The sequence below is a fragment of the Phocoena sinus genome, chromosome 15, assembly GCF_008692025.1.
Source record: "Phocoena sinus isolate mPhoSin1 chromosome 15, mPhoSin1.pri, whole genome shotgun sequence".
In the NCBI taxonomy this organism is placed as follows: Eukaryota; Metazoa; Chordata; class Mammalia; order Artiodactyla; family Phocoenidae; genus Phocoena; species Phocoena sinus.
In genome coordinates this window covers 21898124-21924556 of record NC_045777.1, presented here as the reverse complement: position 1 = coordinate 21924556, position 26433 = coordinate 21898124, and the positions used below count along the sequence as shown (strand labels likewise).

At 37.9% G+C, this 26433-nt stretch overlaps 1 protein-coding gene across 1 annotated transcript in view; it reads left to right on the top strand.

The window, feature by feature from the left end:
• CTNNBL1 (catenin beta like 1) overlaps nucleotides 1–26433 on the top strand; it is a 170092-nt gene that overhangs the window by 61348 nt on the left and 82311 nt on the right. Inside the window, exons 7-10 of the mRNA XM_032605835.1 lie at nucleotides 3099–3190; nucleotides 11160–11232; nucleotides 11471–11529; nucleotides 13002–13150. Of these exons, the coding sequence (XP_032461726.1) occupies nucleotides 3099–3190; nucleotides 11160–11232; nucleotides 11471–11529; nucleotides 13002–13150 (373 nt within the window). The remainder of the gene's footprint in view (nucleotides 1–3098; nucleotides 3191–11159; nucleotides 11233–11470; nucleotides 11530–13001; nucleotides 13151–26433) is intronic.

Here is a 26433-nt window from a genome sequence, read left to right as displayed (position 1 = left end):
CTGCTGCTTTGCTTTGGCTTGCGGTAATAAAAGCAGAATCATTCCTGGACAAAAACTGCTGGCTTCTTTGAGCAGGCCTTTGCCTTTGCCTCCAAAAGTTAGGATGAAGTCTATGCAGGATGAATTCTTTTTTTTTTTTTGCTTTGGAAAGTGTATATTTTACCATTTTTGAATCCCCTTCTGTTGGTTCTTCTTCACATTTCCCTTCAGTGGAACTACAAACTTTTGAACAGCTGTATACAGGCATACCTCATTTTATTGCACTTTATCGTGCTTTGCAGATATTACATTTTTACAAATTGAAAGTTTATGGCAACTCTGCATTGTCAGATGATAGTTAGCATTATATACTAATACAGTATTTTTAAATTAAGGTATATACATTCTTTTAGACATAATGCTATTGCATACCTAATAGACTACATACAGTATAGTGTAAGCATAACTTTTATGTACAATAGGAAACCAGAATATTCATGTGATTTGCTTTATTGTGATACTCGCTTTATTGCAGTGGTCTGGAATCAAACCCACAATACCTCCAAGGTATGCTTGTACCTTTATAGGACATTTTATTTGAAAAAGAGTATTTCTTTCACTTCTTACGTGTACTTTGCCGTGTAAACTGTGAGTTGAAATATTGCTGTTAACTTGGCTGCCCCTTTATCATATGTTCATTTAAGTGGATTCCTCTGCGATATTTCCCCTCCTCCTCCTTCTCTTTGAGTCTCTCCAGTCTTTCCCCCTGCAAAGCTGCTGAACCAATAGCCTATTTAAAATCGTGCTTTTGGGTAGTCCTCTTTATCACTGGTCACTGTCTTATAAAACCAAAGGTGACATATCTGTAAGCAGAGCTTGAGAAATGAACAAGGCCCAGCAGAAGTAGAAATTTTGATGAGATTAGATTTTCTCCCAGCTCCTTTGTGTCTAGCACAGATTTCTCTTATAGTTTTATACTCTCTACTGTGAAGATTATCATAAAGAAGGAGGAAGACATGGCACCTAGGGAGTAAGAGAAGAGAGAACACAACAGTCTGTGATTTGGGGGTTGGCTGTAGTCTAGAGCCAGAATTTGGCATTGCCATCTGTTAGCCTAATGCTGAATTCTGCTGAGTAGAAAGAGCATCAGAAGTCTTAACTGACAGTTAATAAAAAGGGCCTGATGTAATGGAAAAAGCACTGGCCTGGCAGTCTATGAAGATCTGTCTACTTTCAACTTGGTCCCTTACCAACAGCTCAGGAGATTCATCCCTCTTTCCCTTATGAACCATCCGATGTTTGTCAGGCACTGTTCTAGGCACTGGGTAAATTAAAGATGAATTAGGCACAGTTCTTCTTAAGAGGCAGAGTGATGGGAAAGTCTTGAACAGAAAGGAAAGGTAATACAGGGTGACAAATGGTATAATGGTGGGGAGCACTATGGAAGTGAAGAGGAAGGGTCTCCAAGTTGCTGGGTAGGAGCAGGTAGCTGATTAGGGCTGAATATGAAGACAGGTGCATTTTTAAAAGATTATTCATTTATTTATTTATTTTTGGCTGCGTTGGATCTTCATTGCTGTGTGCGGGCTTTCTCTAGTTGCGCCGAGCGGGCGATACTCTTTGTTGCGATGCGCAGGCTTCTCATTGCGGTGGCTTCTCTTGTGGAGCACAGGCTCTAGGCGCACAGGCTCAGTAGTTGTGGCGCACGGGCTTAGTTGCTCCGCAACATGTGGGATCTTCCCAGACCAAGGATCAAACCCGTGTCCCTTGCATTGGCAGGAGGATTCTTAACCACTGCGCCACCAGGGAAGTCCTGACAGGGGCATTTTGACGGAGAAATGTGAGACGGGCAGGGCAGTATCATTTGTAAAGCCATGAATGGGCAAGGACTTTGGGGGAAGACTAGAAATGTACTGTGGCAGTGTGAGGTAGGTGTGGTGGGAGATGGGACCGGAGGAGTAAGTTTGTCCAGATTATGGAAGACCTTCTAAACCCTGGCAGGATGTTTGGATTTTATCCTGGTGGACAATAGAAAGCCACCTAAAGTGTAAGCAGAATAAGATAAAGGCATTGGAGATTAAAATGAATGAGCTGATTTCTTAGAAAATGTGAGAAAGTAATTAAGCTATTAAAATGATCTTCATCTCTCAGGGGTCTCGTTGCTACTCTGCTCCCACAGCTTTGTATCCACTCCCTGAGGGGCTGCCTGGTCATTCTTTAACTTGCCATTGGTGAGGCTGGCATGAGTGAGGAAGCAGATAGGAGGTGTAGTGCTTTCTTCAGCCCTTTCTCTTCAAGACTTAGACCCGCTGGGCGTTGTGCTTAAAGAGCACAGAACTCTGATCTGCTTTATGATAGATGATAACATATCCTGGGATGGGGAGCGGATGGAGCCCTGAAGGAAGGAAAGCACTGGATGCAATAGAATGAGACTACGGGTTTGGGTGGGTTTTTTTTAATGTCCTTTTTTTAGCATGATAATCATACAATCACTTTCTTTTGCCTCCTCATTTAAAAGGTTTCCCTTAAACAGTAATTTGGTTGTTGTAGGAGATAGCAGGACCAGTTATGTTTGCTTCTGAGTACCTGACGGTTACCTCTGCCAGCATGGTCTTTCCCCTCTGTGCACATTATTTTGTTCAGTTAAGATCATGCTTGCGTCCCTTGCAGTATCCAGAGAAAGAGATCTGAAAATGGATGAATCAGGAGAGGAAGAGGCTCTGAATTCATCCCCTGATTTTTCCTTAAGGCTTCTGCCTAGCCCCCTGTTTCTTTAGTCACAGGTCTCAGGGACTCTAGTACAGTGAGATTAAGAGGGCCTTCTTAGGCAGATATTCACACTGCTGTAGTGTTGTTCCCTGTTAACACAGAAAATCTTTCACTATTCCTTTATTGAATTCCATCACATTCAGTTATGAGTTTTACTTGTAACATAACTTGAAGAGAAAAAAAAACACCATAGCATCTCCCTGGTTAATCTGAAAATGACAGCACAGCATCTGGCTGGGAGGAATACAGGGAAGTGGAAAGAGGAATAAAATGTCTGTCATGGGAAGCAAGCTTGTTGAAGATGGAAACAAAGTTGCCCTCCCAAATTACTGGTGTCTGTCTCCCTTCAGCTATTGTGGAGAACATGGCTGAGTTCCGGCCTGAGATGTGCACAGAGGCTGCCCAGCAGGGTCTTCTGCAGTGGCTGCTGAAGAGGCTGAAGGTAAGTTTGGCTTTGTGGGACTGTAGCTCTAACCTCTCTTTGCTCTGGGCACAGCTCATGCTGGGTCATCGGCACAGATTGTTATTCCTAGGTTATGTGATCTAGTTTGGGAATCTTTTGGCAACTCTTGCCTCTTTCTTTGCTTCTCTTCTTTTGTTTGTTTTAAAAGTACCCTTTAATGCCCCTGAAAATAATATAAACATGTTGTCAACACAAATTCATGTGGTACAGAAGGTTTATACTGAAAAGTTCTCCTCTGCTGATTCCTTCTAGTTCCACTTCTCAGAGACAGCCTCTGTTAACAATATCTTATCTATCCTTCCAGAAATTTTCTGTGTAAATAGGAGTATGTGAGTGTGTTTGTGTGTGTTTCACAAATAGAATGATATATTATTTTCTTTTGCAAGCTGATCTTTTCGCTGAACTAATGGCTGCCTAGTATTCCATTTTACGGTTGTACTAAAGTCAGTTTAACCATTCTCCTGTTTATAATAGTTTTTCACTGTTAAAACAATGCTGCAGTGAATATCCCCATGTACACATGCACATTTTTTTTTCCTTGAACGCTAGTGTTAGTTTATTTGTAGGATAAGTTCCTAGAAATAGAATTGATAGGTCAAAGGGTATGCACATTAACATTTTTGGTAGATATTGCAAAATCTAAGAGTTGAGAGGGTCTGTTTCCCTTACCTACATTGGGTGTTACCAAACTTAAAATTTTGTCAAACTGATAAGTGAAAATGGGTATTTCATTTTAATTTGGAATTTTAAAATCGAGGACAGTGTATTGGCTTTCAGTTTTTTATTAGCCATTTGTATTCATCTCTATTAGCTTCCTATTTATATCCTTTGTTCATATTTCTGTTGGATTATTCATTCTCTTTCCTTCCTAGCATAGTCCTTTTGACCATCTTTTTAACATTTAGTGCTGTCACAGAGAGTAAATGAGGAAAGGGAGAGGTAAGAGCTTCTCTCAGGATAGTGTTAACCAAAGGTATGATGGAAGGCAGTTTGGAACTGCCTATGTGCTACTGAAATAATCTCGGCAAGCAAGGGTTCCCAACTTTTCAGTGAGAAAGAGGAAGACGTGTTTGTAGCTGGTATGATTCTTTAAGTAGTCCTGGCCTTGCTGTGCTTCAGAGTGTCGTAGAGATGCAGAAAGTCTGAGGTGCATCAGGTCCGATTTGTCCCGCACTGTCTTGGTAGGGCTAAGGAAGAAGATTCTGCCTAAGATATCATATGCCCCCATGGTTCCCTCCCTCTCTGACAGTCTAGGTCTTCCCCAATCCTTCTTATTTAATCCTTTGTTCCCATTAAATCTGTAACATAGACTTACATAACATGACTTGAGGATATTCAGCTAGCCTGCTGTACATTGTCATCAGTGGGTATGGGCACATTTGCTGGCAGAGGATAAACTTAAGGCATAGTTCGGTAGACTGCAACTTCCTACCCACACACACACCCTCGCCCTCGCCTTTCCTTTCAGGAAAAATCAGGTCTGGTTAATTCATTCATTGTCATTTTTGCAGCTTCCTTTTCTCAAGGAAGGTTGCAGCTTCCTTCCAACCTCCTCTCATGAGTTTTGATGTCCTTTGGTTTCCGCATGTAATTACCTTCACATCTCCCTCGGTTTCTTCTTTCCTCATTATTCAACAAATCTTTATTCTCCAAAGCCTTGAGACATTTTGGGGGTGAGGAGTAGGGGAGAGGAAAGTAAAACACGTAGTTAAGGGGGTAGGATAGATGGCAGAGACCTGAATTGTTGATGGGGTGGCCATAGGTTGGGGCCTTAACCTTAAAGTATACAAAATAATCCAGTAGTTTTTATCTTTTTGAAATCAGGACCAATTTTTCCCAGTTACTTGAGACTTGATACTGAATCAAGGATTCTTCATTAAACCAGAATGTAAGGCCTCTTCTGCCTTTTGAAAGGTGTTTAAACTTGCCAGTCTTTTTTTGGATTAGTAACAGGAAGGGAAATCGAGACCTTTGGGTGTTTGGCTTGGATACCATTACCCTTATGAGAGTAATAAAGAGGTCCGTTTGGTAGTCTTGCAAGCTTTTGACTCTTGCCTTTTAGGCATAGTGTTTATGCAATCCTCAAGGCATAAATAGCCGTGTTGCTGTCTCTGAAACAGTTTTTCAAGGCTTTGGGGTATCTAAACATTAAAATGCTGTTTGGTTATTTTACTGGTGAGCAAGTACCCTTAGAAAAATCCTGTGCTGCTCAGAACATTAATGACAGAAGGTTCTGCTTAAGGGCGCGGCCAGTAAGAAGGCATGTCTTTAAAACCAATGCCTTGCTCTTATTTCTCATAACCTAGGAAAGTGCTTATTGTAATCTTCACCCTCATAAATATCATGGTGAATCAGAATGAGTGCTGGACCCAGATCCTTACTTTCACCAGCAGAACTTTTAAAAATACAGATTCCCAGACTTACTGTCTCAAGCCTCTGTCTTCGGTGTATTTTAGAGAAGTTCCACCTGTGATTATAAATGTACAACCCTCACTAAGATCCACTGGTCTCTAGAAATGTGAGCATTTTTGTTCCGCACTGCTCCCAAACTAATTTAAGACTCCATTTTCATTATGCCGTTCCCTATTCAAGAACCTTCCTAGAGTGATGCTACTGCCCTCTGCGTCAGATCCCACCATCTCTGCCTACTTTTCAAGGCCCTTTAACGCGGCCTGATCTTTCTTTTCTTTCCTTTTTCCTTTCATTTCTCAGTTTTGAAACACTGGCCTTATTACTGTTCAGACATCTCTTGTACCTACCCCCTTTGCAAAGGTCAACAAGGGTCAACAGTGTTGACCTCTGTGTCTGTCTTTGTTCATGTTCCCCCATCCCCCAGGAATGACTCCTGCCTGTGTAATTCTAAATTGTACACCACCTTCATTAACCAACTTAAATCCCTACTCTTCCACATTGCCTCCATCATTTTTTGAACTGAAAGGAATTTTATAAGTTCTGTTGCAGATAAAAAATTAAAAATCAAGACCTGTAGAGATTAAGTGCCTTGCCCAAATTCATGCAGCTAGTTAGAGATAGAGCTAGAATTAAAACCCAAGCCTCCAGACTTTCTTCATGCACCCTTTCCATAGCACTACTTGGCCCCCAGCCCATATTGCCCTCTTTCTTTCCTGAATATCAATCGTTTTATTTTTTTTCTACTGGTTCTCTTCTGGGAGTTAGCAGATCTGGGTTGTAACATATGCCTATAGCTGTGTGACCCTTACCCTCATGGAGCATCTTTTCTTCATCACCTGGCAGACTTTCCTCTTTTTATGTGTGCTCCTTGTCTTTCTCCCAATGTCCTTAAACTCCTTAAGAGCAAGGACTGGGACTCCATCATATGTGTATCTCCTCCGGATTGTTCTCGGGGTGTGGTTCCCAATGGGGAGCATCAAAATTACCTGGCAACTTGTTGGAAATGCAAATTCTTGAACCCACCCCAGACTCATTAAATCTGCCCAGCTTGGGGTGGAGCCAGCAATCTGTGTTTTAACAAGCCTTCCAGGTGATTCTGATGCATGCTGAAGTCTGAGAACCCTCATCCTAGAGTACTTATGTTTACATTGCTTGATAAAACCCTGCTATTTAACTGATCATCCCCTGTTGATTCAGTAGTCCTTGAGTAACTAAGTGAGTGGCACATTGGTGAGTCTCCTTTATGTACTGGTAGCCTAGCAGTATACAGAGATATTCATGGATTTCTTCATTCACTAAATGAAACCTCACTCATTTGTGCTGCTAATAAGGATAAAACCCATTGCGGAGGATTACATTAAATGGTTTAACAGGTAAGCAGATAACAGTAGTATGAGAGACACTGCGCCATAGTTCACTTTTTAATGGGGAATACAAACTTATTAGCGTATTGTGTACTATTGAAAATAACACCAGAACTTTGTTCTTTTTCAAGGAAACAAAATTGAGATTCTTTTTGTTTCCCAGTTAAATCATTGCTTCAAAAACAGTTGCAGTGTTTGGCGCTTGAGCTAATGAATTGAGAATTGGCTATGTTATACTACGTGTACAACTGGTTGATGCTAAGTCCTTAGCCCCTTATGACCAGGAGATGGGATTTTTGTAGGGCACAATCTGCTTTGACTATTGTCCAGGGCTGTAGCTGTGTCTGAACCTGCCCCATGTGTTCCACGTACCAGAGGTGAGCCGCAGAAATAATCTGCAGCTTCTGGCTGTGGGTGGTAGCATAAATGTCTTGTACTTTCCAAAAAAACAGCAGCTCCAAAAAAGGTGAAGTTTAATTTTATTCAAGGCCAGTACATGCTGCGTACAAACCTATGCTTGACTCTGTAATTACTCTGACAGCTGAAAGATTTAGGATCATCAGGCTCCTGGATAGAAGAGAGCCCCCAAAGCTCCAACTCCTGTTGACTAGCTTTGCAAAATCCAAGAGGCTATACCTGCTACATAAATTCTCCTTCCTCCTGATTTTGACTAAATGTCCTTGTAATTTGGCAGTTTGGTATTTTGCAGGCTTGGAGGCTGTCATCTCTGGCTGAGATTTAAACAGAAATAAAACTTCCATGGTGACTTTTGTTTTTGGCTAGGCATGAAAGATTAGTCTCCTGCTTTCCCATCTAGCCCAGTTTCACTCAACGTAAGAGATATCAGTCAGGTTAGAGAGGCAGAGTAGTTTGGCCAAGATCACATAGCTGGTAACTGTTAGAGCTGAGATTCTAACCTGGATATTTCTGATCCCAATTATCAGAAAAACTTATAGCAACTATTATGTATTAGGTACTTCCATATTATTTAATTCTCAGAGTAACTCTCCAAAGAAGATGTTATTTTATTGTTTCCATTTTACAGGTAAAGAAACTTGAGACCAGGAAATGTTACTTCAGTCATAGATGACCATTCTTAATTTATGGTGCCATCAGTATCTCAGTAATTCTGTTTTTACAGGGTTCTATGCCAAAGAGGACCTACCAGTCCCATTTAAAGTTGTTAGGTCCAAACAAATTTAATACATATTTATGTCCTAAGACTTCAGTAGCCGTTCAAAAAAATAATATGCATGAATTAAAATAAAATATATTTTTTATTTCATTCTTAAATACCACAATTACTTACCAGTAGATGTGTGTGCCTCTTGTGTAGTTGTACTACACAACTTCTAAAACCTTGGAATCAGATTGAACACAACCATCTTCATTCCTGTTCCACACTGATTTTCACATAGTTCTTTTATCACAGCAACCACTCAAACCCAACTTCACAAAGAAAAGATGTCATCAAAAGAAATGTACATAATTCAAAAAGAGACATGTACCAAAATGTTCATTGCAGCTCTATTTACAATAGCCAGGACATAGAAGCAACCTAAGTGTCCATCAACAGATGAATGGATAAAGAAGACATCGCACATATATACAATGGAATATTACTCAGCCATAAAAAGGAATGAAACTGAGTTATTTGTAGTGAGGTGGATGGACCTAGAGACTGTCATGCAGAGTGAAGTAAGTCAGAAAGAGAAAAACAAATACTGTATGCTAACACATATACATGGAGTCTAAAAAAAAAAAAGAAAATGGTCAGAAGAACCTAGGGGCAAGATGGGAATAAAGATGCAGACCTACTAGAGAATGGACTTGAGGATGTGGGGAGGGGGAAGGGTAAGCTGAGACAAAGTGAGAGAGTGGCATGGACATATATACACTACCAGACGTAAAATAGCTAGCTAGTGGGAAGCAGCCACGGAGCACAGGGAGATTAGCTCAGTGCTTTGTGACCACCTAGAGGGGTGGGATAGGGAGGGTGGGAGGGAGGGAGACGCGAGAGGGAAGAGATATGGGGACATACGTATATGTATAACTGATTCACTTTGTTATAAAGCAGAAACTGACACACCATTGTAAAGCAATTATACTCTAATAAAGATGTTAAAAAAGAAAAAAAAAGAAATGTACCTGAAGCTAGTGGTTAACGTGCTCACTAATCAGCAGATGTGAGATGTCACTGTGCTTTCCTTGTAAATCCTGTAAATCCTTGCAATCCCCTCTGAATTCAATATGATGTCCCAGGTACCTTGGCACACAGTTTGGGAACTGCAGACTTAGTGTCACGTAGGTAGTACATGCTTATGAATTAAATCTAGGTATGTCTCATCCCAGGTTCATGTCCTTTTATTTATTTTTTTTAACATAAATGTATTACTTGATAAAATTAACTTTAATTCAGTGTAATTTTTTAAATGACGTAACAATGGACCAGTTTCATGTCAAATTCACCTCTGTTTGCTGTCACGTTCAATTTTGTGTCTTGCACATAGCAGGTGCCCAATAAATATTTGTTGGAAAAAAAGAGGAAACCTCTCTCCTACCTTAGAGACAGGAGTTTATAAAATCAAATAAAAGACAAGAGGCATTGGAACCACAGAAAGGCTACTGCTCTAGTGGCCTGATGTCTTTTGGCTTCTTTCAGTTGAGTGTATCTTGTTTGCAACAAGAATCCTGACCCTAAAAAGCTGCGTATGAGTTGGTGTGGCTTACATAATTTAAACTAGCAATACTTGAACTTAAATCATTTGAGTAAGTGATTTTATTAGCGAATCCTTCATTCTAATAGACATGCTCACCCCTTGGCTTTTCACTTTTGTATTTTGATTTGTATAAAACTATTTTTCTTAAAGTGAAAAACGCCACAGATTGCATTTAAACCCTGGCTGTTTTACTGAATTTCTTGAAACAAGGCCTTAAGCTTGTTCAGGGAGCATAACTTGCAGTCAGCACACATAAGACCTTGTATTTACAGATCTTTTAACCTAAGATGGGTCATACCCGGTCAGCCTTCTGAAACCCTATGGGGTGCACTTAGGCTTGATGGGGAAGACATGCAGAGAGAACTGAAAAGATGCTGGGTGTTGCTTCATTAGGGGCCACTCTTCCTTCTTAAGTGCAAAATCAGTGTCCAAACAGAACTGTGAATGGCACTAAGGGGATGGAGGTATTAGCTTCAGTATAAACACTTACCCTGTCCTTTCCAGGTACAGTAATTATATGTTAGTTCAAAAACCTGGATAGGTAGCAAGGCTGCTGCTGATTAACAGTCGTGGTCTTTGTGCCTGCATTTTAAGGATCAAGGGTACGGTAAATAAAAACACATCAATGAGGCTTGCGCTCCTCTCTGTGTACCTTTATCCAAGGGGCATTGTTAATGATGAGGCACTTGAGTCGCACTACTGGGGCAACAATGTGGATGATCATGAAAAGTAGGCTCTGCAGTAGATGTGTCCCCTCTGCAACTCCAAGTAGCAGAGCATGCAGCAGGGAAAGAATTGTGGGTAATAATTTGGGTGTTAAAATATTAACACATTTCTGCATATTTTATATGGTTTCCTTTTTAAATAGTAGGCAGATTATGGCCCATGAGCAGTTAGGTTTATGATTTCAAATTAAATTTTAAGCATTTAAAAAAAAATCCAAAAGGAACTACTTTGTTATAAAGACACTCAACTAATCAAAACAAGAGCTTGCTTTCTTTTCAGCTTCTCTGATCATCTATCAGCTAATTTACAGCCTAATTTTATGATTGTAACTTGTGAATGAAGCTTCATGATGGATTTTAGTCTTAAATGTTCAAAACTTTCAATCATTTATCCAGTTCACATTTGAGTATGTATTATGTGCTAGACAGTAGTCCCTAGACTCAAAATGGGGAATCTGGGAAGGCTTCACAGAGGAGGTGACATTTGCACCTGGGCTTTAGGAGTGTGAGAGCTGTTGTGTACATCTGCTGTTTATGGTTTTACTATGCAGTGCTTGAGTCTGGTCTCTTGAGAGCAGAGGCAGACCTTTTTTACCCTTAACCTGCCCTTTCCCTTTCTAACTTCTGCTTCTCTCTAACTCAGATCCTAGTACTTGTGAAAAAATTTGTCCTGGGAAAGGAAGCAAGGCCCCTTAACGTTTTTCTCATTTCTCCTATTTCCCAACAGGCAAAGATGCCTTTTGATGCCAACAAACTGTATTGTAGTGAAGTGCTGGCCATATTGCTCCAGGACAATGATGGTGAGGCTCCCTCTCGGTATTGATATTCTGTTAGGATAGGAGCCAGGCTTGTTTCAGATCATGACAGCAAGCTCTCTTGCCTTTGGCATCCCCTTGCTCTCCCTCTCGCTCTCTGTGCAGCTTTTGTACTCTGTCAAGCTGTATTGATTTTGTTTGCTGATGTATCAGGGTTAGACGGCTGTAAAATCTGACAGTTAGCTTCATTTTTTTTTCTCCTTCTATTTTTTTCCCCTTTTAGAAAACAGGGAATTGCTTGGGGAGCTGGATGGAATCGATGTGCTTCTTCAGCAGTTATCTGTGAGTAATTCTTATGCTTCCTGTCTGCCGTGAAGATCCATGGCTTGCTTTAAATGGGAGGTGGAGCTGGAAATTGTTGAAAGGAATAAGCCATGTGATGCAAGCCATATGGAATGTGTTGGCAGGTTTGAGGTCACATTGGAGGTACATGGTTTGCCTCCTTTTCTTAGTCATTTGCTCTTTATGACCAGATATCACTGTGTATCTGGTGTGGACTTTCTCAGTCTTCTGATATTTATCAATCCAAAAGAGGTGTGCTTCCTGCTTAAGTGTATATTCTTGAGCCAAGAATGCCAAATTATTTTTAGTTGACCCACTCCCAAGATTATTCACTTGCTTTCCCATCAGTCTGCCACTAAATTGGAGTCTGTTCATTTAGGATCCAGATAAGTAAGCTTCAGGAGTACAAGTTCCAATACAGTGGGACAGAGGTCAGAGAGGAGGATAGGGAAGGATGTGGCACTGGAGGCTGGAAAAAGAAATTAGAAATTGCCATTTGCTCGTTGTAAGAAATGTAAGTCCTGTTGAAATGTTGTTCTGCTGGCATTCTGAAAATACTGTTAAGATTTTTTTTTCTAACAAATCTCATCTGTGCTATTCCAAAACCAGGACTGAAAATAGATCATTTGGATAAAATCTTAAGAGTGTTGGGAGTGTCTGAGATGTCAGTTTGCATACAGCTTTCGTCTTGGTGCCAGCAACCTGAGTGGCTTGGCCTCCACCCCAAAAAATAGAGCTTTGAAATGTGAATCTCCCAATTCTGGGAAAGTACTCAGTCCTGTTCCCACAAGATTATTGATCATTTTGTAGTAGACTGTATGGGTATGCATACACTGTTAAAAGGCTTTCCTCTTAACATGCCATGTATTTCTGGCAAAGATAAAACTGCTTTTCGCTGTTCCCATGATTTAGAGCCACAGCTAGTCTATGAGGCAGTTCAGTAGCCCTGATGGTTAGGAAACTGTTCCTTATATTGAGCCAAGATTTGCCCTTCAGGACTGTGGTTTCTTTTAGAAGGGGAAGAAATGTGGTTGGGTAGCGCAAGTGGAGGGCTTTGGGGGGTAGCTGGCAAAGTTGTTTCTTGATCTGAATGCTGGTTTCAGGGGTGTTCACCTTATGCATTTAGCTATACTTGTCTTTTATAGAGTTTTCTACATGTTAATATATTTCACAATGAAAAGGTTTTGTTGGTTTTTATTAAATTGCCTCCTTGGAACTATCAATTATTCATGGACTCAGTGGTCAGTTGAGTGTTCTGGTTTTTTGCATGAACTGATAGCCATTTATTTAACCTGTACATCAGAAAGCCCAGTTTCTCTATAATGGAAACTGATGAGAATTTTGTTTGGTAAGCGTCTGTTTCCTCAGTTGTAGGGTTTTTGGAGTAGATGGGCTTTGGAAACTGTTGAGTACTGGTTGATGAAAAGACATTCTCTTATGATTCTGTGCTTTCTGATATCTTTACTTGACAGGTGTTTAAAAGACACAATCCTAGCACAGCCGAGGAGCAGGAGATGATGGAGAATCTGTTTGATTCACTCTGTTCCTGCCTAATGCTCAGTTCCAATCGTGAGCGCTTCCTGAAGGGTGAGGGTCTTCAACTGATGAATCTCATGCTAAGGTATGCTTCTTATCTCCTATTATCTCCTAGCTCTCCATCTTTTTTTGCCGAACTCTTCACTGTTAGCCTGGATTCAAGAACATGTAGCTATGGCCTTTTATTCCATTGAGTTTCCTAGATATATAAAACAGTAAAGTCTTCAAGTGTGTGTATGGTCTTTTCTAAAGTTAGATTGGATGAATAAAAAGTATATTTCAGTCTGCTTGTGCCCTGTGGTTAGGTCATTTGGGAATAGGACCACTCTATCAAAGGGAAATGGTTTTTTTGCTCCTTCTTATAGTGTGTTGGTTTTGGGAAATCTAGTCATTAACTTCTCAACATATCCTATGTTAATTTCTAAACTTAGCCCAGTTTTCTTTATATTCCACATAGACCTGTCTATGCCATATGTTTGTCTGTATTTTTATTATTGACAGCAGAATATAATTCATATTTTTCACTTATACATATTTTTCATTATGTGTTATTTTCAATAATGCATTGCGCATGTGCTATGTGGCTAGCATAGGAGATATGAAAATGTGCAAGACAGTTCTAGAACTTTTCTTTATAGTGCTTTCTTGTATATCTTATTATTTATGCTTTAATTTCTTAAAATATTTATAGTAAATATCATGTTAGTATAATTCACAGAATCCTAAAGTTGGAAGTAAATGGGAGATAGCTTGTTATGGATAATTCTTTTGAGAAATCTGGCTTGGAAGGGAAATAGAAATGGTGTGAAGGGGTAACCAGAGAAGGAGTTGTATTATCAATGGTCAGTTTTTTCAATTGAGAGATGCGAGAGACTATAATCATGGGATTATTCTTTATGAAATTGAGCCAGAGTCTGCTGTCTTGAAACATATTCAAGTACACTGAAAATTCTGTTAATTTATTTCATTGAAAAAAATTTGATAGCTTAGAATATAAGACATGCAAAACTACTGTTAGTAGTAGGACTGATAAGGTACTATGTTAAGTGCTTGGCTTATACAGAATTGGAAGACAGGATTCCTGCCTCCAAGAAGCTAAAAAACAGCTCTGTCACTTGAACACAGCCCAACTTTGGGTGCATATTCCTTGTAGTCTTTTTTCCCATAATTGTTTTCTCTTTAACAGCTTTTTAGGCCTACCACACATGTAATTTTCTATACTGTTTTTGCTTGTTTGTTTGTTTGAACTTAACATGCTGTTTCCCATGTTTTGACATAACCTTCATGAGAGTTTTCAATAACTGAATAATGCACTCTTAGGGAATATAACTCAGTCTTACTTTGTTATTGATATTGAGGGTATTTCCAATGTTTTGTTGTTATAAAAAATTCTCCAGTGACAAATTCTACAAATTTTTGTGTTTAAACTATTTTTGTATTTAAGATTATCAAGGTATATGTTACTAAAACCTCTCCTCTTTAAAGGCTTGTGTAGGCCCAGGGGCACAGTAGACCTCTTGGTTTGTCCAGCGTGTACTAGACCTTAGATTGATTGAAGAATCTTCCTTTGTGGAATTGTTTTTTAAAATTTATTTTAAAGTGCAGAGAGGGGCATTGGAATTATTCAGAGACCTTTAGTGTTCAGCTGATTTTTGCTAGCTTTACTCTCTTGAGTCTTTTGTTTGTTTATCTCCTTTACCCTTCTAATTGCTTGTCCTTTTGTTGAAATGACCCACCTTCTCTCAAGCAAATAGCATATAAAGAAGATGCATTTGGCTTCCTGGACCTTCTAACCTTAAAACTATACTCTGCAGGGACTTTTCTCTAAGCTTCTTAAAGGTCTGAACTGCCAGTGTCTTTGGATGTTTGAGTGCAAATATGAGGTGATGTATTCCTGTAGCATATGGCTTGTAAATGTGCAGCAGTGGGGAGCTGAATAAATAACCAGAAATATGGATTATTCAAACAGGAATGCTGAGATTCTGGGAGCCTAATTAAAAAGGAGCTCCAAAAGACTTAGAAACTGTACCTTTGTAGGATCTCCTAACTTTTCATATTTGAATGCTGAAGTTACTATTAGATTAATTCTTTCACATTAATTAACTATATTAGCAGATTCAGCATTTCTTTTTTTCTCTTTCCCATGCTGTTTGTTCTGTGTTATTTTTCTTCTTCAGACTCCCAAATGGAAAGTTTAATTGGGAGGGAATTTTTTTTTCCTACTAGATTCATCCTTCTTGATCTTCTAGCAAGAGCTGCCAAATTGCTCTCTGTCTCAAGGGAACCCATTCAAAGACTATGAAGCTGTAACACTAGAAGTTCAGGAAAATTTCTGTACTTCCATTGCCCCTAAATACTAATCTTTATTTTGATTTAGACGTTCATCAAACAGTTATGAAATGCCCACCTGGAGAGGTGGCAGTATGGTGTAGTGTGGAAGAATGAGCTTTGGAGTTGAGGCAAATGTGGGTTTGGAACATAGTTCTTTCACTTACTAGTTCTGGATATTTGGTGAGTTACTCTAAGCTTTCTGTCCTCTGACCCTCACTTTTTTCATATGAAAAATGGGAGTAATAATGCCAAATTTGCAGGGATCTTTGTGGGTATTAGACTATACATATAAATTGGCTGGGACAGTTCTGCAGTTCTTAAAACATTGGTAAAGTGCTATGTTAACTTACTGTGTTAAGTGCTAGGCTTATACGGACATGAACAAGACAGGATTCCTGCCTTCAAGAAACTCAGTTGCTAGTGATGGAGGCCAACATTAAATAACCATAATATAATTAAATGTGTTGACTATTGAGAGGAACAGTTAATTTTGCATGTCCACAGAATTTTTTTTTTATGTTTCTGATTATTGATAAGGAAAGGTCACCAACAAGATAGTCATTTATACATTTATATGCACAAATTATCACACATACATATATATATTGGGTTGGCCAAAAAGTTCGTTGAGGTTTTCTGTAGCATCTTACAGAAAATCCCGAACGAACTTTTTGGTCAACCCAATACTACCCAATTTAATACTTTTATCACCTTTATTGAGGCATAATTTATATGCAATCAAACACTAATTTTAATTTTGACAAATGTATATACCTTTGTTTTCACCACAATGAAGATGCAAGATACTGCCAACTGAAAAGAATGCACAACGTGAGAGTTGTGAGTTAAGTTTTATTTGGGGCAAAATGAGGACTATAGCCTGGGAGACAGCCTCTCAGATAGCTCTGAGGAACTGTTCTGAAGAGGTAAGGGGGGAGGTCAGTACATATATGATTTTGGTGAAGGGGAATGTGTGCAATCAAGCACACATTTCGGCAGAGGGTTGCTGCTAGTTGCAAGGAGCAGATTAATGATTTTACTGTTTTTCTAGATATGAGAGGTTACAAGAAATTAGTCTCATAAAATCTTCTCCTGCCCTTCCACCATACACAAAAATAAACTCAATATGACTTAAAGACTTAAATATAAGACACGACACCGTAAAACTCCTGGAAGAGAACATAGGCAAAACATTCTCTGACATAAATCATAACAATGTTTTCTTAGGTCAGTCTCCCAAGGCAAAAGAAATAAAAGCAAATATAAACAAATGGGGCCTAATCAAGCATATAAGCTTTTGCACAGCAAAGGAAACCATAAATCAAATGAAAAGACAACCTCCGGAATGGGAGAAAATATTTGGAAACAATGTGACAGACAAGGGCTTAATTCCCAAAATATACAAACGGCTCATACTGCTCAATATCAAAAAAACAACCGAATCAGAAATTGGACAGAAGACCTAAATAGACATTTTTCCAAAGAAGACATACAGATAGCCAACAGGCACGTGAAAAGATGTTCAACATTGCTATTATTAGAGAAATGCAAGTCAAAACTACAATGAGGCATCAGCTCACACCAGTCAGAATGGCCATCATCAAGAAGTCTACAAAAATAATAATAAATGCGGAGAGGGTGTGAAGAAAAGGGAACCCTCCTACACTGTTAGTAGGAATGTGAATTGGTGCAGCCACTACGGAGAACAGTATGGAAGTTCCTTAAAAAACTAAAAAGGGTTACCATATGACCCAGTAGTCCCACTCCTGGGCATATATCTAGAAAAGAGGAAAACTGTAATCTGAAAAGATACATGCACTCCAGTGTTCATAGCAGCACTATTTACAGTAGCCAAGACATGCAAGTAACTTAAGTGTCCATCAACAGATGAATGGATAAAGAAGATGCTGTATATATATATACAATGGAATATTATTCAGCCATAAAAGAGAATAAAATATTGCCATTTGCAGCAACATGGATGGACCTAGAGATTATCATACTAAGTGAAGTCAGTCAGACAGAGAAAGACAAATATCATATGATGTCACTTACATGTAGAATCTAAAAAAAATGGTGCCAATGAACTTATTTACAAAACATAAATAGACTCACAGACATAGAAAACAAACTTATGGTTACCAAAGGGGAAAGGGTTGGGAGGAGAGATACATTAGGAGTTTGGGATTAACACATACGCACTACTATATATAAAATAGATAAACAACAAGGATCTAATGTATAGCACAGGGAACTATATTTGATATTTTGGAATGACCTATAATGGAAAAGAATCTATAATGGAGCTGAATCACTTTGCTGTACACCTGCATCTAACACGACATTGTAAATCAACTGTACTTCAACAGCAACGAAAAATCTTCTGAAAAACTCTGGAGGCCTGTTCTGCCAGTTCTTGCCAGAGCACAGAGTGCCTCATTCCTGATATCTCCCCCCTGAACTCCTTTCATGGTGTGTTGAAGGTCAGCGACTGCTGTGGTTAGTGACCTAATCCTTGTAGAGGTAGATGGCAAGTGACAGCTTTCAGTTGGCAATACATAGTTTTATATTTTGTAGTAGCCACAGTAAAGTTTAAAAGAAACAAAATAATAGGTTTTATTTAATGCCGTATATTATAAATCAATTCAACATGTAATCAATAAAAACATTATTAAGCCATTTTGCATTATTTTTTCTACTAAGTCTTTAAAATCCAGTGTGTATTTTACATTAACATCTGAATTCAGTGCTAAATTTTCATTACAGTACTTGATTTGTAGTTAGATTTCATAAAATTTACAGTTGAAAAAGTAGATTCCCATACTTAGGTTTCTGTAAACATACTTAACTGTTTCCCAATAACTGAATCAAATATCAATTTCTAAACTTAAATTTATTTAAATTAAATTTAAATTTTAGCTCCTCAATTTAAATCTGAAATTTAGCTATATTTCAGATGTTCAGTGGCTACATGTGGCTAGTGGCTATGATATCGGACAATGCATGTGTAGATCATTTTTATCACCCTCCAAAATTTCCTTGATCACTTTTGCAATCAGTTCCCACCAATCCACCTTTGACCCCAGTCAGACATTGTCCTTCTAGAATTTCATATAAATAGAGTCATACAGTATGCGTTTTGTTTAGCTTATTTAACTCAACAGGTTGTTTTTGAGGTTCATTTATTTTGCATGTATTAGTAGTGTGATTCTTTTTTTATGCTTAGTAGTATTCGATTATATTTCTGCATTCCAGCATATCAGTTTGTTTATTTATTCACCTGTTCTAGACATTTGGGTTGTTTCCATTGTTTTGCTGTTGTGAATAAAGCTGCTTAAAAGTCTTTGGATAAACATATATTTTCATTTCTCTTGGTTAAATACCTGGGAGTGGAATGAGTGAGTCATATATTAAATAAAAATTTACTATTAGAAACTACCAAGTTGTTTCCCAAAATGATTGTATCATTTTATATCCCTACCAGCAAGGCATGAGAACTCCAGTTGCTCTGTATCCTCCTTAATACCTGGTATTGTCAGATTTTAGTTTTAGCCATTTGAGTGAGTATGTATTGTGGCTTTAATCTGCATACAACTGATTACTCAGGTTGTTGAGCATCTTTTCATGTTCATATTGACCTTTCTTATACATTTTGTTAAAGTCAAACCTTTGTTCAGACCTTTTGTCTAAATTTTATTTGGGTTGTCTTATTGAGTTTTAAGTGTTCTTTACTCTAGGTAGAAGTCTTTGTCAGATACATGTTTTAGAAATATTGTTTTCCTAGTCTGTGGCTTGCCTTTTCATTTTTTAGCAGTATCTTTTAAAGAGCAAAAGTTTTACTTTGATAAAGTCTAATTTGTAAAAACTATTTTTTAAATTGTGCTTTTGGTATGGTATATAAACTGTGTTTGTCTAACCCAAGGTCTCAAACTGTTCCTTTCATATTTTCTTTTACAACTTTCAGTTTTAGGCATTTATAGGTCTGTCATCCATTTTAAGTTAATTTTTATATATAGTGTTAGATATGAATTGAGGTTCTTGGTTTTATTTATTATTTTTGTATATAGATGTCCAGTTCTGGCACCATTTATTGCAAAGACTGTCCACATTCCGTTTAATTGCCTTTACACCTTTGTCAGAAATCAATTATATATGTGTGGGTCTATTTCTGTGCTTTCTATTCTGCTCTATTGATCAGTGTATCTGTCTTTTTGCCAACACAACCCTATTTTGACTTTATGGTTAAGTCTTGAAATTACATGGTGTGAATCCTCAGACTTAATGTCTTTTTAAAGATTGTTTTAACTATTCTAGTTCTTTACTTTCTTTGTCTTTCTGTATAAATTTTAGAATCAGCCTGTTAATTTCTAGAAAAACTCTGCTGGGGTTTTGATTGGTATCATATTGAATCTATGGGTTCTTTTGGGGAGGATGGACATCTTTGCAATAATGAGTCTTCCAATCCATGAATGTCGTATATTTCTTCATTTATTTAGGTCTTTGATTTCTTTCATCAATGCTCTGATTTTTAAAGACAATTTGATACTTTATATTTTCCTAGAAATTTTCAATTTCATAGACTTTCAAGTTTATTAACATGTTGTCCTTATATCATTCTTTTCTATATCTTCCATTTCATTTCATCTTTTTCATTTTCACCTCTTTACGTCTCTTTTATAATCCTTTTTTTAAATTTTTAAATTTTATTTATTTTTTTATACAGCAGGTTCTTATTAGTTATCCATTTTATACATATTAGTGTATATATGTCAGTCCCAATCTCCCAATTCATCCCACCACCACCACCCCCACCACTTTCCCCCCTTGGTGTCCATACGTTTGTCCTCTACATCTGTGTCTCTATTTCTGCCCTGCAAACCAGTTCATCTGTACCATTTTTCTAGGCTTCACATACATGCATTAATATACAGTATTTCTTTTTCTCTTTCTGACTTACTTCACTCTGTATGACAGTCTCTAGGTCCATCCATGTCTCTACAAATGACCCAGTTTCATTCCTTTTTATGGCTGAGTAATATTCCATTGTATATATGTACCACAACTTCTTTATGCATTCCTCTGTTGATGGACATTTAGGTTGCATTGCTTCCATGTCTTGGATATTGTAAATAGTGCTGCAATGAACATTGGGGTGCATGTGTCTTTTTGAATTATGGTTTTCTCTGGGTATATGCTGGGTCATGTGGTAGTTCTATTTTTAGTTTTTTAAGGAATCTCCATACTATTCTCCATAGTGGCTGTATCAATTTGCATTCCCACCAACAATGCATGAGGGTTCCCTTTTCTCCACACCCTCTCCAGCATTTATTGTTTGTAGATTTTTTGATGATGGCCATTCTGACAGGTGTGAGGGATACCTCATTGTAGTTTTGATTTGCATTTCTCCAATAATTACTGATGTTGAGCATCTTTTCATGTGTCTGTTGGCCATCTGTATGTCTTCTTTGGAGAAATGTCTCTTTAGGTCTTCTGTCCATTTTTTAACTGGGTTATTTATTTTTTTGCTATTGAGCTCCGTGAGCTGTTTGTATATTTTGGACATTAATCCTTTGTCAGTTGATTCATTTGCAAATATTTTCTCCCATTCTGAGGGTTGTCTTTTTGTATTGTTTATGATTTCCTTCACTGTGCAAAAGCTTTTAAGTTTAATTAGGTCCCATTTGTTTATTTCTATTTTTATTCTCATTACTCTAGGAGGTGGGTCAAAAGAGATCTTGCTGCGATTTATGTCAAGGAGTGTTCTGCCTATATTTTCCTCTAAGAGTTTTATAGTGTTTGGCCTTACATTTAGGTCTTTAATCCATTTTAAGTTTACTTTTGTGTATAGTGTTAGGGAGTGTTCTAATTTCATTCTTTTACATGTAGCTGTCCAGTTTTCCCAACACCACTTATTGAAGAGGCTATCTTTGCTCCATTGTATATTCTGGCTTTCTTTGTCATAGATTAGGTGACCACAGGTGTGTGGGTTTATCTCTGGACTTTCTATCCTGTTCCATTGATCTATAGTTCTTTTTCTGTGCCAGTACTATACTGTCTTGACTACTATAGCTTTGTAGTATAGTCCGAAGTCAGGGAGCCTGATTCCTCCAGCTCCATTTTTGTTTCTCAAGATTGCTTTTGCTATTTGACGTCTTTTGTGTTTCCATACAAATTGTAACATTTTTTCTTCTAGTTCTGTGAAAAATGCCATTGATAATTTGATAGGGATTGCATTGAATCTGTAGATTGCTTTGGGTAGTATAGTCATTTTCACAATATTGATTCTTCCAATCCAAGAACATGGTATATCTCTCCATCTGTTTATGTCCTCTTTGATTTTGTTCATCAGTATCTTATAGTTTTCTTTTTTTTTTATTTTTTAATTTAATTTAATTTTTTTATACAGCAGGTTCATATTAGTCATCCATTTTATACACATCAGTGTATACATGTCAATCCCAATCTCCCAATTCATCACACCACCACCCCAACCCACCACTGCTTTCCCCGCTCGGTGTCCATACGTTTGTTCTCTACATCTGTGTCTCAATTTCTGCCCTGTAAACCAGTTCATCTGTACCATTTTTCTAAGTTCCACAAATATGCGTTAATATGCAGTATTTGTTTTTCTCTGTCTTACTTACTTCACTCTGTATGACAGTCTCTAGATTCATCCACATCTCTACAAATGCCCCAATTTTGTTTCTTTTGGCTGAGTAATATTCCATTGTATATATGTACCACATCTTCTTTATCCATTCACCTGTCGATGGGCATTTAGGGTGCTTCCATGACTTGGCTGTTGTAAGTAGTGCTGCAGTGAACATTGGGGTGCATGTGTCTTTTTGAATTATGGTTTTCTCTGAGTATATGCCCAGTAATGGGTTTGCTGGGTCATATGGTAATTCTGTTTTTAGTTTTTTAAGGAACCTCCATACTGTTCTCCATAGTGGCTGTATCAATTTACATTCCCACCAACAGTGCAAGAGGGTTCCCTTTTCTCCACACCCTCTCCAGCATTTGTTGTTTATAGATTTTCTAATGATGCCCATTCTTTATTTATTCTTTTAAAATTTTTGAATTTTAATTTATTTTTTTATACAGCAGGTTCTTATTAGTCATCAATTTTATACACATCAGTGTATACATGTCAATCCCAGTCACCCAGTTCAGCACACCACCATCCCCAGATGCCCATTCTAAACGGTGTGAGGTGATACCTCACTGTAGTTTTGATTTGCACTTCTCTAATAATTAGTGATGTTGAGCAGCTTTTCGTGTGATTCTTGGCCATCTGCATGTCTTCTTTGGAGAAATGTCTATATTTAGGTCTTCTGCCCATTTTTCTGATTGGGTTGTTTGTTTTTCTAATATTGAGCTGCATGAGCTGTTTATATGTTTTGGAGATTAATCCTTCGTCCGTTGATTCGTTTGCAAATATTTTCTTCCATTCTCAGGGTTGTCTTTTCGTCTTGTTTGTAGTTTCCTTTGCTTTGCAAAAGCTTTTAAGTTTCAGTGGGTCCCATTTGTTTATTTTTGTTTTTATTTCCATTCCTCTAGGAGGTGGATCAAAAAAGATCTTGCTGTGATTTATGTCACAGAATGTTCTTCCTTTGTTTTCCTCTAAGAGTTTTATAGTGTCCGGTCTTACATTTAGGCCTCTGATCCATTTTGAGTTTATTTTTGTGTTTGGTGTTAGGGAGTATTCTAATTTCATTCTTTTACATGTAGCTGTCCAGTTTTCCCAGCATCTCTTATTGAAGAGACTGTCTTTTCTCCATTATATATCCTTGCCTCCTTTGTCATAGATTAGTTGAGCATAGGTGCATGGGCTTATTTCTGGGCTTTCTATCCTGTTCCATTGATCTATATTTCTGTTTTTGTGCCAGTACCATACTGTCTTGATTACTGTAGCTTTGTAGTATAGCCCGAAGTCAGGGAGTCTGATTCCTCCAGCTCCATATTTTTCCCTCATGACTGCTTTGGCTATTCAGGGTCTTTTGTGTCTGCATACAAATTTTAAGATTTTTTTTCTAGTTCTGTAAAATATGCCATTGGTAATTTGATAGGGATTGCATTGAATCTGTAGATTGCTTTGGGTAGTATTGTCTTTTTCACAATATTGATTCTTCCAATCCAAGAACATGGTATATCTCTCCATCTGTTGGCATCATCTTTAATTTCTTTCAACAGTGTCTTATAGTTTTCTGCATACAGGTCTTTTTTCTTCCTAGGTAGGTTTATTCCTGGGTATTTTATTCTTTTCGTTGTCATGGTAAATGGGAGTGTTCCTTTAATTTCTCTTTCAGGCTTTTCATCATTACTGTAAGGAATGCAAGAGATTTATGTGCATTAATTTTGTATCCTGCAACTTTACCAAATTCATTGATTAGCTCTAGTAGTTTTCTGGTGGCATCTTTAGGATTCTCTATGTATAGTATCATGTCATCTGCAAACAATGACAGTTTTACTTCTTCTTTTCCAATTTGTATTCCTTTTATTTCTTTTTCTTCTCTGATTGCCATGGCTAGGATTTCCAAAACTCCGTTGAATAATAGTGGCGAAAGTGGACATCCTTGTCTTGTTCCTGATCTTAGAGGAAATGCTTTCAGTTTTTCACCATTGAAAATTATGTTTGCTGTGGCATTGTTGTATATGGCCTTTATTTTGTTGAGGTAGGTCCCCTCTGTGCCCACTTTCTGGAGAGTTTTTATCATAAATGGGTGTTGAATTTTGTCAAAAGCTTTTTCTGCATCTATTGAGATGATCATATGGGTTTTTTCCTTCAGTTTGTTAATATGGTGTATCACATTGATTGATTTGCATATACTGCAGAATGCTTGCATCCCTGGGATAAATGCCACTTGATCATGGTGTATGATCCTTTTAATGTGTTGTTGTTGTCTATTTGCTAATATTTGTTGAGGATTTTTGCATCTGTATTCATCAGTGATATTGGTCTGTAGTTTTCTTTTTTTTAGTATGTTTGTCTGGTTTTGGTGTCAGGGTGATGGTGGCCTCATAGAATGAGTTTGGGAGTGTTCCTTTCTCTGCCATTTTTTGGAAGAGTTTGAGAAGGATGGGTGTTAACTCTTCTCTAAATGTTTCATAGAATTCACCTGTGAAGCCATCTGGTCCTGGACTTCTGTTTGTTGGAAGATTTTAAATCAGAGTTTCAATTTCATTACTTGTGATTGGCCTGTTCATATTTTCTATTTCTTCCTGGTTCAGTCTTGGAAGGTTATACCTTTCTAAGAATGTGTCCATTTCTTCCAGGTTGTCCGTTTTATTGGCATAGAGTTTGTTTTAGTAGTGTCTTAAGATGCTTTGAATTTCTGTGGTGTCTGTTGTAACTTCTCCTTCTTCATTTCTAATTTTTTTTTTTTTTTTTGTGGTACGTGGGCCTCTCACTGTTGTGGCCTCTCCCATTGCAGAGCACAGGCTCTGGACGCACAGGCTCAGCGGCCATAGCTCACAGGCCCAGCCGCTCCGCGGCATGTGGGATTCTCCCAGACCGGGGCACAGACCTGCGTCCCCTGTATCGACAGGTGGACTCTCAACCACTGCGCCACCAGGGAAGCCCTCATTTCTAATTTTATTGGTTTGAGTCCTTTTTCTTGATGAGTCCTTTTTCTTGATGAGTCTGGCTAATGCTTTATCGATTTTGTTTATCTTCTCAAAGAACCAGCTTTTAGTTTTATTGATCTTTGCTGCTGTTTTCTTTGTTTCTATTTCATTTATCTCTGCTCTGATCTTTATGATTTCTTTCCTTCTACTAACTTTGGGTTTTGCTTGTTCTTCTTCCTCTAGTTCCTTTAGGATGTTAGATTCTTTATTTGAGGTTTTTCTTGTTTCTTGAGGTAGGCTTGTATTGCTATAGACTGCCCTCTTGCAGCTGCTTTTGCTGCATCCCATAGATTTTGGATTGTCATGTTTTCGTTGTAATTTATCTCTAGGTATGTTTTGATTTCTTCAGTGATCTCGGTTATTTAGTAACATATTGTTTAGCCTTCATGTGTTTGTGTTTTTTTACGTTTTTTTCCCTGTAATTGATTTCTGATCTCTTATTGTTGTGGTCAGAAAAGATGCTTGATGTGATTTCAATTTTCTTAAATTTACTGAGGCTTGATTTGTGACCCAAGATGTGATCTATCCTGGAGACTGTTCCATGGGCACTTGAGAAGAAAGTGTAATCTGCTGTTTTTGGATGGAGTGTCCTATAAATGTCAATTAAATCTATCTGGTCTATTTTGTGATTTAAAGCTTGTGTTTCCTTATTACTTTTCTCTTTGGATGATCTGTCCATTGGTGTTAGTGAGGTGTTAAAGTCCCCCACTATTACTGTGTTACTGTCTATTTCTTCTTTTATAGCTGTTAGCAGTTGCCTTATATATTGAGGTCCTCCTATGTTGGGTACATATATATTTATAATTGTTATATCTTCTTCTTGGATTGATCCCTTGATCATTATGTAGTGTCCTTCTTTGTCTCTTGTAACATTCTTTATTTAAAGTCTATTTCATCTCATATGGGTATTGCTACTGCAGCTTTCATTTGATTTCCATTTGCATGGAATATCTTTTTCCATCCCCTCACTTTCAGTCTGTATGTGTCCATAGGTCTGAAATGGGTCTCTTGTAGACAGCATATATATGGGTCTTGTTTTTGTATCCATTCAGTGAGCCTGTGTCTTTTGGTTGGAGTATTTAATCCATTCACGTTTAAGGTAATTATTAATATATATGTTCCTATTACCATTTTCTTAATTGTTATGGGTTTGTTTTTGTAGGTCCTTTCCTTCACTTGTGTTTCCCACTTAGAAAAGTTCCTTTAGCATTTGTTGTAGAGCTGGTTTGCTGGTCCTGAATTCTCTTAGCTTTTGCTTCTCTGTAAAGCTTTTGATTTCTCCATCAAATCTGAATGAGATCCTTGCCGGGTAGAGTACTCTTGGTTGTAGGTTCTTCCCTTTCATCACTTTAAATATATCCTGCCAGTCCATTCTGGCTTGTAGAGTTTCTGCTGAGAAATCAAGTGCTA